Source organism: Camelina sativa, chromosome 11 (genome assembly GCF_030686135.1).
Source record: "Camelina sativa cultivar CO46 ecotype springtype chromosome 11, ASM3068613v1".
Classification (NCBI taxonomy): Eukaryota; Viridiplantae; Streptophyta; class Magnoliopsida; order Brassicales; family Brassicaceae; genus Camelina; species Camelina sativa.
Genome location: NC_141890.1, coordinates 17,211,390 through 17,226,433, shown reverse-complemented (window position 1 = coordinate 17,226,433; position 15,044 = coordinate 17,211,390). Strand labels below are relative to the sequence as shown.

Here is a 15,044-nt window from a genome sequence, read left to right as displayed (position 1 = left end):
CTACAACCAGCATCCTTTTCCCCATCGGAGATGCTCAAACCCTTGAATCAGACCTCACTTCAATCCGGCCGTCGCGTGCAAACCCACCCGTCCATGATTGGAAAACTAGGGTTTCCATTGGTGGGCTTACATCTCGGCCCATTAAGCTTCTCGAGCCCATTAACAAACGATGATCCACAAATTCTCCTTCTCCGTTTATCGAGGTTCGATCGATACTCAAATCTCTCCCACTCTAGTCAATCTTTGTGTAGCTTTATGGAACCATCTGTTTGAAAACTGCATTTGGATGATAAACTGCCATTGTTGCTAGTTTGTTTAAAGGTTTTTTTAGACAACATGTTATTAGAATCATCTAGGGCTCTTGCCTTTGAAGTTAACAACTTGAATGACCTCGGCATTATGATCCAGTCCATTTGGAACTGTGGTTACCGATGTGTCTTCATGCTCCCTTCATCACTCCGACTGATTCATAAGCCCGTTAAACTGCCTTTCATCAACTTTTTGAAGTTCACACTTAAAAACCTGAAGATTAGTGGCATTATGATCCCAATTCATCGTAGTTGGGGTTACCACAACATCCTCAAGTTTTTCACCCCTGAGACTAAGACCGCAACCAACCCTATATCTATCTTCAAACAGAGCATCCTTAACCCTGCTCAAACCCTTGGCAAAGCTCTCCTTTGGGTAGACATCCTCATTCCGGTGAGGTGCTCAGCTTTAGCTTCCTCAATGATGCTTAGTCTTCGATCTAAGATAGTGGTCATCTTCTCATCCATCGAAGTATTCATGGAAGAAGCATCATTATTTCTTGACCTCACAGGTTCCAAAACCCTTGCAAGGAGTTGGTTCATAGCTCTCAAGACTTCAATTTCGATGACCCTTATCTATCTATATCTCTTTGTTGTATTGGCTTTGGGGATTGCCTTACTTTGTTGTTTCTTAAACTTTGATCTTTATGTTGTATGTTGTATTCTATTTTAATGGAATGAAGCATATATTTGTCCAAAAAAAAAAAAAAATTCCTGATCGCTTACTGTTTCTGACATTCTATCATTCATAACCTCAGAGACTCTAGGAGTGAGTCCGTCAAACCAGTTCTGGAAGCTAGCCAGATTTGAAGAATTGAAAGGATTTTGGATGTACGCTGGAACAACTTCTCTATTTGCAGCCTCAGATTCCTGATAGTTCTCATTTATGTCTTTCTCCTGTTGCAATTCTCTTCCTTTGTCAATTAAACTTTTCTGAAGCATGAAAGAATTTTGAGTTTCTATTTCCACTTCTCAGCCATTTTTGTCTGCTTTTTTTGTTTCCAGTATGACTCCTCTTCTCTGTGAGCCTTTGCTAAGTCTCTCTTAAGAAAGGCTACCCTTTGTTTAACATGCCAGACTCTTGATTGCTCATTTACTAAAGCAACTTCCAATTGTTGGATCTTGTCATGAGAGTTTGTGAAGTTCTTTCTCTTCCACAAACCGAGGGACTTTCTGCATGCTTGCAATATATCTGCCATTGGTATATTGGTTCCCATTTTTTCACAATTCCAAGCCGAGTGAATAGCCGATTTCACTCCTTCTTTGCGCAGGAACCTTTTGTCGAACCTAAATTGACCTCTGTAAGAATCTTGAGACGTCATTAACTTTATTAAAACCGGTCTGTGATCTGACCCTCTCAGATCCAAAAAGGATTGGTTTGACAAGAGGAAATTTCTGAACCAGTCCTTATTTCCAAAGGCTCTATCCAATTTGCATTGGATCCAATGTTCTCCTCTTCTTCCAGCCCACGTAAAACTATTCCACTGACTAGGGAGTTCAGACATATCACACGCTTGTATCATATCATTGAAGCCAATAAACTCTTTATCACTTCTTCTTGGTCCTCCATTTTTCTCACCATTATGCAACAGATCGTTGAAATCTCCAAACATACACCATTTGTCTCTTCTACCAACCCCTATTCTTGTGATTCTCTCCAAACCACACCTCTTTTTCTCATATCTGGGTCTCCATAAAGACAAGACACATATAATTTGGAACCTCCAAACGCCACTTGAGCATCCAACAAATTTTTATCTACAAACTTGAAATCCACCTTTACACTACTTTTCCAGAACAAGGCTAAACCACCACATTTACCAACAGGTTCTAGTATACAAAACCGACCGTATCCCAACCATTCTTGCAAGTCAACTAAAACATCTCAATTATGCATCGTTTCCATCAAAAACAACATCTCAGGAAAATGTTTTTTACGCATTGCCTTGAGATGAGGATTTGTCAAGTCATGAAACCGTCCCATTCCTTGACATTTCCAGCTAATGATGCTCATTGAGCGTTAGGCAATCCCCCACTTTGGGATCACCTCTTGAAAGTTAAGATTTGTCTGTTTTACAGTGCTTGTACCCACATCATCTGATTTCCTTTTGTCTTTCACTCCCTTTTGCAACCCTGCTGACTTTCCCCACTACACCAAATCATTACTTGGCTCTGAAAGCTTTAGCTTTCTAGTACTCTTCGCTAGTCAATTTCTTTTTTTGGGCTTTGGTTTTTTCAGAATAATTCCGGAGGACCCTTCTACAAAGGAGATAGGTCCATAAACCGTCGTATTCTCCTGAAATGGCTATGATAAAGCAAGAAAGTTATCCGAATCTTAAGCTATAAAGGGCGGATCTGACTCCATTAGCCACAAGCTATATGCTGCCTGAGAGAGGGTATCATTTACAGACTTTAACCTTTCAACAAACACACTTTGACTCTTCTGAGATGATGAAGCATTCCCAAAACTGAAAACTACTCCTTTTTCTTTGTTAATCTCCTGTGGAAGATATGTAAAGGCTCCAACCTAAGAATAGACTTCTGAGCCAGAGGATTCTTTTCCACTTCTCCAATTGACTGTTTGACCTTATCCTCTCTAAGAAGCTTTTCTTCTTCACTGCCAACTCTAAGATACTGTCTCATTCCTTCTAATACCACATGTGAAATTCTCGGTCTTCCTCTATTTGATCCAAACCAACTTGACTTTCTTAAAACACCCCAAACAAAGGATCTGATTCTTTCAGAACCGGAACTTTCATCGGTTTTTCTATTGGAATCCCACCTTTCCTTGCATCAGACAAATCAAGCTTTTTCTTGAGAAGTATCGGACATAAGGAGTTTTCCTGAGTCATTCTTTACCATTCATAGCATCTTCTCTGCACTCTTTCATACTCGAAGAAGACTGAAGCTATGCCTCCTTTTGGAAGATTAACTAACTTTGAACACCTCAGAGGTCTGGAGACATCAAATAGAACCTTTGTTTTGACAAAATCTTGTAGTTGCGGCTTCTCTGTATCAAAAGCAATCTCAAGGACTTGACCAATTTGCTCACCTAGCGTTGTAAGAGCCTTGTTTGTGTAGAAATTTATTGGCATGTTCCACATTTGAATCCAAATTGGAGTGAATTAGAGATAGTTATCCTGTGGATTCTCATACCATCTATCCACCACTATAGTGCAATCGTTAAACGTGTGAAGACCTTTCTCCAACACTTCCACCAAGTCATGTTCAGAATGGATGAAAAACTGAAACTTTTCCTTTGATAGAGCCACTCCTCTACATCTTCTGATCTTCTCCCACTTGCGTGGCATATTACGAATTAGCTGGTCCATCGGTTGACATTCAAGGTTAAGAGTGCGGCCTACCAAACTCAAGACATTTCTTTCACAAGAAGAATATTCTGGTAGATATGGCATGTTGAAAGGAACATCTTCCTCTTCCAGCGACATTTCCATCAACGCTCTGTCCATGGCTGGCGACATCCCTTTTATCTCAGAGAACTAAACCAGATCTGAGAGACAAAAACTCAAGCTTCACACACCACTTTTTTCCAAGATCTGAAATTTGTCACATAATTGATCGGAGAAAGTATCAAGAAATACCAGGAGATATAAATTTAGGATGAAAGAAACAGGGAAAAAAGACTTGAACTAGGTGAAAAGTGCTAAAAAGATAGTGTTTTACTCTGGTCAAATCTCTATTCTACCCCTAATGTAAGAAACTAGTTTAGAAAGAGGGTCATACAAAAAATCGCCTAAATATTTGGAGACACTAAAAAGCGAATTACTAAAAGCAGAAAATGAGAGATTTTTTTAAAACACCAAACCTATATGACCAAAAAATAAACACCAAACTTATCTTTATACCTAACGTCCACAATAAATGTGTACATGTGCAGCCGCTTCAAACGTCTTGTCATCTTTTAAATAGCTTGCTTCTTTGTTCCGAGGGTAGTTTTTCCCAACCATGGCATAAAACATAAAAATGGCATCTGCAAAAAGTTTTAACTGGCATCCTAAAAGATTGAGTTTCCAATGCTCCACTTTCGTTAAAATGTTAAAATTCCCATCAAAACATTTTTTTTTAAATAAAACATTGTGAAATTTAATTTGGGGGGGTTGTACTTTTGAAATTCAATTTGTTTTCTATTTTTAAAAATAAAATCTTTAATATTACTTAATTATACATTTGTTTTATTAAAAACTCCAAAACTATACAGTATTTGAAAGAAAAAATAAACAAAGATTACCTAATAACATTTATTGTAAAAATGGAGGACATGAGGAGGAAGTAATTTTTAAAATTATAAAGACAAACTTAAATTGGTTCAAATTTCAAACCAACTTTCTATAACTTCAAACAAAAAAAAAATGCTCTTGTGCAATTCAGATTGAATCTGTATACACCGTAACGGTAAGACTTGAATAATATTAAAATCTTAGATTCGGCCGTGCGGCACTGTACTGTACAACATATTCCTGCGCCGATCTCATCTCAATCTTAAGTCTTCCCAACGGTAACTTTTCGGACATAAAGTCGATAATTTATTCCATTTACTACACGACACGTCTCCTACATCCGACCCCAACGGTCTTCTTTCTTCTTCTTCTTCTTCATCCTTTGACCCAAAATATAAAAAGACACAACACGAAACTCATAGAAAAAACAAAAAAAAATCTGAAACAAAAATGGTGAATCAAATAAACCTACAAGAAGAAGAAGAAGAAAAGGAGAACTATCCACTTATGATTACAACCAAAGTAGTTGAATACTTGCAACCAGTAATGTGTCGAGAGCTTCTCTGCAAATTTCCAGATAACTCTGCTTTTGGATTCGACTACTCACAGAGCTCTCTCTGGTCTCCTCTCTTGCCTCGAAATTACGCTAGTCCTTCCGATCTTGACTCCGGCTCCTCCGACGGTTGCGTTTGTCGGAACCTTAATCTCGGAGATTTTCATGTAGGCAAGAAGAAGATGAAGATGTCAATGAAGAAGAAGACGAAGAATAAAAAGAGTAAGTTGGTGAAATTAGATATGAATTTGATGAAGAATGAAGATTCTCCTAAACTTGGCTGCTTTCCAATTCCTTCCAAGGTATGTTACATAAACAATGTTTTTTTTTTTTTTACACCATATAGTTAATTTGACATAGATGATGTTGTTATTGTTTAGGGATGGAATGGCGTGTTAAAGGCAGCTTCAAAACATTTCAAGAAATCAAGAAAGAAGAGAGATTCATTCAGTCGCTGATACCAAGCTTCTCAACTTCAAATGATAAGATTATATAAGCCACTTCAGTTCAATTGCTTTTATTGTATTCAACATTACTTGGCTTTTGATGGGTTAAATTTAGAATAAAAATATTTCTACTTATTGTCTCCATGTAATCATTTGGAGTGTCTGATCATAGATTATAATTATAAGTGACTGCTTTTATTTGTTGGCTGCATTTGAGTCTTAAAAAACAAGTGGAGATTGTGAAGTAGAGTTTAATATACAGTTGAATAAACAAGCCTTGCAACAAATGTGGAATCTAGTAGACTTTTGGTCCTGTGTATCTGGAAATACTTGAATCATGAGCCAGAAACTCTCATTTCTTTACTATTACAGTCTCTTTGTTGCTCACACTAAGATCTTCATGATCATTGTCATCAGATATTTGTTCGTCTTCATTGTCTTCGGAAATTGTCCGACCATTTTGAAGCATGCGTCGGTTCTCTTCTGATTCCTGCCTCATTAGCCGTTGCTGGATCCCATCTCTGATGGCTGTTCCCTGAAAGCAAAAAAAAACAATCTCAACTCAGTCATTAGCTACAGAGACTCTCATGATTGAGATTTCAGAGGATGAGAATCAATTCTAGCTTACCATTTTATGACAACCTTCCTCAAACATTTCAAGAAATCCCGCAACCCAACGATCCGCATTTTCAAGCCACTCATCATGGTGCATCCCTGCAGTTTTTGCTACGGTATGTATCTGCAGAAAGGGAAAAGATTCAGGATTCAGAAGTTACACAATGAGCAATTCCAACACCATTATAACAATTAACAACCCGTGCATCACAAAATCCAAAAGGGGAAAAGGATGTCTCAATAAAGCAACATCATTAACACATAAAGAATCGATTCATCGCCACCTACCTTTTCTTGTTGTTCTTTCACTTTCTCTTGTAGTTTCTTCAGTCTCATGTTCACTCTAAGCCTCTTCTCCTGTGTTTAGTAAAATAAAATCCCAAATAACATGTTAGTTGGATATAACATAATAAACCAGATGTGGCGAAAAAGAATGGAGAGACCGTGCCTTAACAAAGCTAACACCAAGTTCTTCTCTCGAATACCCTCGGTCCAGGTTACGCAACACATACTGATTATAATCTTTCACTATCCTCATGATTATATCCGAAGTCGATATCCCCTCTGTTCGTTTAGTTTCTTTAAACTTCCCTATCGCCTTTACCTATATGAATCACAAGAGATAACAAGTAAGATACCAAAAGGTAGAAAGATGAGCCTCTCTCTATATGCTTAATACTTACAAACTCATAAACATCATTTCCAGCTCCACTAGCATCCGCATAGCTACCAAACAAACACAAACCACAAATCATTAACCTCTGCAAACTCTCTAATAGAACTACACAACAACAACAACAACAACAACAACAAAAACAAAATCTTACGGAAGAGCATCGTGAGCTACGTAATCTATATTATGCTTATCAAGAAACTCTGTAGTGAGAACCCATGGTGCATCTGGTATAACTTCATCAACCCACCTGTTTTATAAAACAAACAAACAAACAAAAAAAACTCAAAATCCCCAAAAAAAATTCAACAAATCTATAATACCAATTATTGAAAACATTACTTGCAATGTCGAAGAGATTCGTATCGTTCAGATTCTGTCATCACAGTCTTCCCTTTGAATTTGTTCGTAATCTCATCGTTACAACATCCAACAAGCAGATACGTATTCGGAAACCTAATGTTCGAAATTCAATCACAAATTGAATCAGTTATTTCTCAATTCCAGCAATTACGAATCGAGATCGAATCACAGAGATAGAGATAGAGAATTAGTAAAACTGACGATTTCTTGGCTTGTTCGATGGCGCGAGCGTGACCGAAGTGGAACAAATCGAAGATCCCATCGGCGTAGACTCTAACCGGTCGATCTGAAGAACCTGTGGTTTCTCCTCCTGGAGCCTTGGTTTCACCATTGACGCTCATCTTCTTCCTCCTTGTGATTTTTTTTTTTTTTTTTTTTTGGGTTTTTGGATTTTGTTTGTTAAATGTTGTTATTATCTTTCAGTTTATTTATTGGCTTTCCCTCCAATCGCGCGGTTTTCTAAATTAGTTTTTTTTTTTTTTTAATAAGAAATAGTTTTCAATTTTTGGAACCTAAACTAATATTTTATATATTATTGTTATGGTCTCACATTCACATTTAAAGCAAAAAAAAAGTGTGATAGACGACAATTTTGTGAAAAATAATTGAGAGATGGTGAGATCATAGGTCGGCCATGTTTGAACACTGACATCATAGTATTTTTGATTTAAATATATAGTTTTATTTATTTATTACGCAGGTATAAAACGTTCTTGATAAATATTATCTATTATATCAAAATGAGGATTGTTATTTTTGTAGTTCTAATTAACGATAATTTTAGTTTCTACGTATTTTCAGATAATTTAATAATTTCTAATTTTTTTTAAATTATCAATATGTATTGTGTTTTTTTTAATGAGTCAGGATATATATAGATCTTCTTTTATGTGTATATTTCTTGTTTATTTTTCCCAACTAAACATTAATTAAAATAGAATTCCAATATTGTTAACCAAAAAAAAAAATGTTTACAAAAATATTTTTTTTTTTGTGGACAAACAAAAACTTTCATTCAATCTAAAACCTGAAAAAGGTGAGTTCATACAACATGATTTAAGATAAGCAAAGAAAAGTATAGATAAAGGTTCCATGAGTTTGTAAAAGAGATTTTCAAACTTAAGAAATTTTACAATAATTGAAGAATCTATGGGGTCTAAGGCGGATTCGTCCTTAAAGCTAGGCTTCACGAAATCCTCCACCGTAGTCATAAGCGGCTCTAGCGGATAATGCATTCGAGCTTGTAAAAGAATGCTCTACGGGGGGAACACGTAAAGGCCTTCTCGCCAAACACATGATAGGGTTCAAGAGCCTTGGAGCAAAGTCCTTCAACCTTTTAGGAACATATCTCATGATTTTAGATGAAGCTACAACAAAGGTTTGCAAGAGATGGATATCAAAGCGTAACAAAGCAGGTGGATCCACCCTCATACGAAGCTCATGGCCATAGAGATTGAAGAATTCCACACAAACCTTGTAGTTGGTTTAGCCCACAGATATGAAACTAGACCCAAGCATTTGATCTTGTGGCTGTAGGTAGCATATGGGGGCAATGGGTACAAGCACCAAAGGTCAACCAGACTGTCGGATCAAATTCACCATTAAAACTCAACAACATGGCCTCGACATAAACATTTTCCAAACAATTCAGAAGAAACCAATGTTCTGCTACCGAGGAATCCTCTACTATACCAAGCAGGGATAATCAGTACTAAAGAATTTGAGCTTGACATAAGACTATTATAAGTGGATCTAGGTAGCGAGCTTTACAACCATAATTATATTGTCGAAAGGGAGCTAGAAGGTTTAAGCGTTCATAAAGCCATACCAAAGATAAAAATGATGGTAGGATTTCAAGATAATGGAACCAAGACCAACTAAGCACAATCAATTCATAAGTCAACTGGATTCTGCCATAGAGATTAGAGAAAATATTTACGAAAGATGTCGTAGGTGTAGAAGAGAAGTACATAGATCTGAGCCATAAAATTTGAGAGCATGGATTAATTCTTTTGGTAGTGGATCAAATGATGGGTAATAGGCTTAAATGTGACCAAAGGTCCATCATAGGGAACCCTAGTTCATCAACTGCTGGACAGAGAGTGGCGATGGTGTGACGGCGCAATGACGAGTAAGATCTAAGCCTGGATCCAGCTAGCATCGGTGAAGAAGGCGGCGGCGAAGACCTGAAGCACAAAGTCTTTGAGGCGAAGAAGGGTTTGGTGGGGAGCAGAGGTAGCCTCTTCTGTATCGTCTTAATTTTTTTGCAGCCAAGAGCATTCTATCCAAGAAGCGGCAGCGTCTTGTACCTTTGACGCTTTCATCGGATGAAGAGAAGCCTCAGCCAAGGGAAGAAATAAATCATATCTGAAGAATTGAGGAAGCATCAAATTTACTAGCTTCATCGTAGAGTTTGGGAGAAGGGTTTGAGTTGGATTGAGGGTCGCTGGAGGACTCTTCCGCTGTTTATCTCCGGAAGAGAATCAGACTTTGAAGCTCGGCAGCGGAGTGGAGAAGGTTTGCGCAGACTTCTGAATCTTTCGAAATAATTGAGATAAAAGCCAGAAAAGGTTTAAAAGGGAGCAAAACATGCGAAAAGAGGCAAAGAAGAACTCAAGATCCTGACACCGGCAAGCCGAAGTTTCACCGAGCAAAGTATTTTGCTAACTTCTCGATATTTGGGACAAAAAAAAAATTATTTTAATTGTAATATAAAATAAGTAATTTTTGAAATTAATGTATGTCTCTCTTTTATAAAATAAAATAATTTTATGTGAAACGACAAAATACTTTTCTAATTTATCATTTTAATCCATTAATGTTTGTCTGATAAAAATTAAGAAATGGGGATCGAGTAAGATCTTTGCTCTTTGTTTTAAAGCAACGGACAACAATTATTGATTTTGTTACAACCATTTACTATTCTAGTAAAACAGAGATAAACTTTCAAAAAATCTTTACATAAAAACTTTTTTTTATCTCTCTCCCACAAAATATAGTACTCCATAAATTTATTCTAATCCACAAGATCTTCAAAATAAACATATAGGTCTATTACGAAAACCGGCGAAAGTCAATACGAACATGTTGCATATACGCTTTTATACCTAAATTACAACAAAACGTGTTTTTCTACATGAACGATTATTAAATCAAATTTCAAATATGAACTAATATATGTTATACAAAAACCAACATTGATTTTGACGATGTTATTCAACTGGTAATTATTGATGACTAGAATGTCACTGGGTACTCTCCCCCATATACTTCCAAAAATTCAAAAACCAATGTCTTAAATATGTTTTACCCGAAACCAATGGCTAATGATTCATTTAAACGAGAGAACTCAACAACAAATAATAGTTCAACTATTATCTTATCTAAATGAAAAAAATGTCAAAAAAAAAACCATGAATCTATCTACCAAAAGTGGTGAAAAAATCATGAACTTTGTTAGCGGTGGAGGAAAGTAGAGCCGCATTTGATTGCATCCATGAAGACTCTTCTTAGATCTAATAAGAAGACTGATGAATGAGGACCATTAAGGATCATTGAAAATTTTCATTCTTTTTTGTTTAGTTTTATTTTTTTGATCAAAATTTTCATTCTTCATTGATGACATACTTGTTTAATTTGCTTTTCAACATATCAAAAATAGGGGCTTATGCCTTATGGCCCAATTCATTAGTTAAAAAACAAACAACATCATTCACCAAATACACCAAAGCAACAACAAAAATAAATAATTAGACATAAGAAAAATCAGCATTTAGTTATTGTGTCTCTCTCTTTCATGCTGGATGTTGTTGATGTATTGTGTGGTGCTATCTCGAATAGCTACCAATGTAGCATCATCGGTTTATATAGGGTTCAAGTTCTCCCCAGATCTCTCCAACATTTGCACCGGACTGATGGGGTTTTCTTCCAATCATAATGACCAAGTACGTTAGCGACGCTAAAAAAACTATTAGAGAAGAAGTTAGCAAAATAAATCACAAAAAATAAAAATAGTAATTATATAATCAAATAGTTGTATAACTTTGGAGATCCGTACTGTCTCGCATCTTCATCGAGGTAGATGGTAATTGGTAACTGAAGGTTGTAGTCTGAGATTGTTAAGTCGATTCTCGCTTAAGTGTGAGAGTGACTCTGATCCGTTTAGAGGGTTCTCATTAATCAGCTGATTAAGCTGGATAACCGAGGATTCTTTGAGGTCCAGTTTAGGTTATTTGATCTGCTAAGAAGTTGCCACGCGTCCTCTTTCTCTCTTGGTTATTTCACACGCCTCACACGTGAGAAAGGTTGTTGGACTTATGCTTATCTAAGCTCTTCTTCTTCCTTTGTATTCATTTGTTGTATACTGTAGAGAAAAGAGAGTTTTGTAGAGAGAAAGAGAGAGAGTAGATCGGTGTGATCTTGTAACCGTCATGGTGAGCTCAAGTTCGAGCAAGTTAGTGGATTCCAGAGATAAAACTCCGGCGAGACGTAGGTTAACCACATCGGTTAACCGAACTCGTTAAATCGCGTGTGTGTTCTTTCTTGTTTTTACTTCTTTTCTCTTCTCAATCTCAAATCAGATCTACAAAGATTCTGATCGGTGAATTCGATTACAACAAATTGGTATCAGAGCGAGGTTTAGTTCCCGATTGTCAAATCTGATAAGGAGGATGACGAATACGAAGCTCAAGGTGGCGGTGTTTGACGGATTCGGTGACTTCTCTCTTTGGAAGACACAGATGTTGGCTCACCTGAGGATTCTAGGTCTCAAAGGGGTTTTAACGGAGCAAGAACCTTTTGCTCCTTTGACGGAGGCGGAAGAAGCAGATCCGGAGAAAAAAAAGAAACGGATCGAAGATGAAAAGTCAAGAAGAGATTTGTGCGAGAAGGCGTTAGATATCATCTTTCTAAACATCGGTGACAAAGTTCTAAGGAAGATTGATCAGTGTACGACGGCAGCTGAAGCGTGGTCAATGCTCAAACGTCTGTATCTGGTAAAGTCTTTGCCAAATCGAGTGTATCTACAGCTCAAGGTTTACAACTATAGGATGCAGGACTCAAAGGCACTGGATGATAACATAGACGAGTTCTTGAAGATGATATCGGATCTGAATAATCTTCAGATTCAAGTTCCAGACGAGGTTCAAGCTATCTTGATCTTGAGTTCTCTGTCAGAGAAGTATGACATGCTGAAAGAAACGTTGAAGTATGGAAGAGATGGGATCAAGATGGAGGATGTCATCAGTGCTACGAAGTCCAAAGAGTTGGAGTTTCGTGATGAGTCTGGGGTTTCTAGTCAGATTGGAGAAGGCTTGTACGTTCGAGGGAAAGCATTTACTAGGAGCTCGACGTATCAGGCAGATCAAGGTAACAATATGGGTGGATCTAGGTTTGAATCCAGAGAAGGTAAGAAAGTTTGTTGGATCTGCGGAAAAGAGGGGCATTTCAAGAAACAGTGCTACAAGTAGATTGAGAGAAACAAAACCAAAGGCCAGTCCAATGATCCGGGTGAAGCAGCAATGGTTAAAGATGATGCCAAAGATCTCGTCGGTTTAGTGGCGTCCGAGGTCAATCTGATCATGGGAGAAATCACTGAAGATGAATGGATCATGGACACTGCATGTTCTTTCCATATGACTTCGAGAAGGAATGTGTTCGTCGAGTTAAGAGAAGTTTCCTATGGTAAGGTTCCAAAGGCCAATAATACTTACTGTGAAGGATAGGGAATTGGTTCGGTTAGGTTCCAAAACTCAGATGGAACCACTTTTCTGCTCCATGAGGTCAGGTACATGCCTGACATTTCAAGGAATTTGATCTCGGTTGGCATACTCGAAGCCAAAGGTTGCGAGTTCAGAGGTGGTAATGGAGTTATGAAGGTCGTGAAGGGTAATACTGTTTTTATGAAAGGAGTGAGGCGTCAGTCTCTCTATATTTTTCAAGGTAGTGCTAAAGTTTCGGAGGCTTGTGCTGTTGAGTCAAGGAAGGTTGCAGATCAGGTCAAGGGAGATGACAAAGCCATGTTGTGGCACAGTAGACTCGGACATATCGGCCAGACGGGTCTTCAAGTTCTTGATAAGAAGGATTGTGTGTCTACGGAGATAGGTTTCTGTGAGGACTGTGTTATTGGAAAAACACACAAAGTCAGCTTCGGTTAAGCTCAACATGTTACGAAGGAAAAACTGGACTACATTCATTCAGACCTTTGGGGTTCTCCCAATGTTCCTATGAGTTTAGGGAAGTGTCAGTACTTCATATCCTTTACAGATGATTTTTCACAAAAGGTGTGGATATATTTTTTGCGTTTTAAGGATGAGGCTTTCAAGAGTTTTGTCAACTGGAAGAAAATGGTTGAGACTCAATCGGAGAGAAAGGTAAAGAGACTTCGAACAGATAACGGTCTGGAATTCTGTAATCATCAGTTTGACAGTTTCTGCAAGGATGAGGGTATAGTGAGGCATAGGACATGCACATATACTCCTCAACAAAATGGAGTTGTTGAGAGGCTCAATCGAACTATCATGAATAAAGTAAGAAGTATGTTGAGCGAGAGTGGTCTTGGTCAGAGGTTTTGGGCTGAAGCAGCCTCTACAGCGGTCTATCTGATAAATAGATCTCCGTCATCTGCTCTGGACTTCAAGGTTCATGAGGAAGTTTGGACTTTAGCGATGCCATCCTTAAGCGGCCTGAGGAGGTTCAGTTGCTTGGTTTATTATCATTCCAGTGAGGGAAAGCTTGAACCTCGAGCGAAGAAAGGAATTTTTACTGGTTATCCGGAAGGAGTTAAAGGGTTTAAGTTTTGGCTTCTAGAAGACAAGAAGTGTGTTGTCAGTAGGAATGTGGTGTTTCGAGAGGATGTCATGTACAAAAAGATCAAATGCGGACAACAGTCAGGTAATGAACAAATTATTTTTAGTACTGATGACGTTTCTAGTTTTGATTTTGTAGGTACGAACAAGGATACACATAGTACTTTTCAAGGTGGAGATCTGACAGAGACTTCCATACAAGACCAGCAGTCAGTCAGTTCTCGACAGATTCAGGAAACTGGGAGTCAAGGGAATACTTCTGAAGGTCTTCATGATTATCAACTGGCTCGAGACAGATCAAGGAGACAAATTAATCCTCCAGTCAGGTTTCGGGATTATGATGTAGGAACAGAGGAAGAGGATCTTACTGCATATGTCTGTTGTATAGCAGAAGATGGAGGAGGCTCAGAACCTTCCAGTTTTGAAGAAGCTATGAATAGTTCTGATAGCGATAAATGGTTGGGAGCTGCGAATGAGGAAATGGATTCACAAAGGAAGAATGGAACCTGGGATCTGGTTGACAAACCTGCAGGACAGAGTGTCATCAGCTGTAAATGGATTTTCAAAAGGAAAGCTGGGATTCATGGTGTTGAGGATCCACGTTTTAAGGCCAGGCTGGTGGCAAGAGGCTTTTCTCAGAAGGAGGGCATAGATTATCAGGAGATTTTTGCTCCAGTTGTGAAACATGTATCGATAAGATACATTCTATCTGCAGTAGTCCACTTCAATATGGAGCTACATCAGTTAGACGTTAAGACTGCTTTTCTTCACGGCTATCTAGATGAGTATATACTGATGGAGCAGCCTGAAGGTTTTATTGATCAAAAACATCCAGAAAAGGTATGTTTACTCAAGAAATCATTATATGGTTTGAAGCAGGCCCCAAGGCAGTGGAACAAGAGATTTGATGAGTTTATGGTTCAAAAGGGTTTCATTAGGAGCGAGTATGACTACTGCGTGTATTTCAAAAGGTTTTCAGGTGATGTCTTTGTGTATCTCTTGCTGTATGTGGATCACATATTGGTAGCTTCTACTGACTTGA

General features: G+C 37.9%; 4 protein-coding genes across 4 annotated transcripts; 1 reads left to right on the top strand and 3 right to left on the bottom strand.

Annotated features, from left to right (window-relative positions):
* Window positions 1-2,643: 2,643 nt before the first annotated feature.
* LOC147934142 (uncharacterized) lies at window positions 2,644-3,403 on the bottom strand. Its single transcript, XM_087472521.1, has 3 exons — window positions 3,168-3,403; window positions 2,895-3,090; window positions 2,644-2,808 (listed from the first exon to the last, which is right to left on the bottom strand). The coding sequence occupies exons 1-3, from the start codon at window positions 3,401-3,403 to the stop codon at window positions 2,644-2,646; spliced, it is 597 nt and encodes a 198-aa protein (XP_087328647.1).
* Window positions 3,404-3,433: 30 nt separating this feature from the next.
* LOC147934141 (uncharacterized) lies at window positions 3,434-3,790 on the bottom strand. The gene has a single exon (XM_087472520.1). The coding sequence runs from the start codon at window positions 3,788-3,790 to the stop codon at window positions 3,434-3,436; it is 357 nt and encodes a 118-aa protein (XP_087328646.1).
* Window positions 3,791-4,885: 1,095 nt separating this feature from the next.
* On the top strand, window positions 4,886-5,832 carry LOC104723644 (uncharacterized). Its single transcript, XM_010442037.3, is given in 3 exon segments — window positions 4,886-5,401; window positions 5,480-5,545; window positions 5,547-5,832. Coding segments are annotated over 3 exon segments (507 nt in total). The 5' UTR covers window positions 4,886-4,996; the 3' UTR covers window positions 5,583-5,832.
* Window positions 5,722-7,727, bottom strand: LOC104723643 (choline-phosphate cytidylyltransferase 2). Its single transcript, XM_010442036.2, has 8 exons — window positions 7,398-7,727; window positions 7,176-7,289; window positions 6,988-7,083; window positions 6,844-6,886; window positions 6,609-6,764; window positions 6,449-6,517; window positions 6,174-6,284; window positions 5,722-6,080 (listed from the first exon to the last, which is right to left on the bottom strand). The coding sequence occupies exons 1-8, from the start codon at window positions 7,535-7,537 to the stop codon at window positions 5,898-5,900; spliced, it is 912 nt and encodes a 303-aa protein (XP_010440338.2). The 5' UTR covers window positions 7,538-7,727; the 3' UTR covers window positions 5,722-5,897.
* Window positions 7,728-15,044: the final 7,317 nt, after the last annotated feature.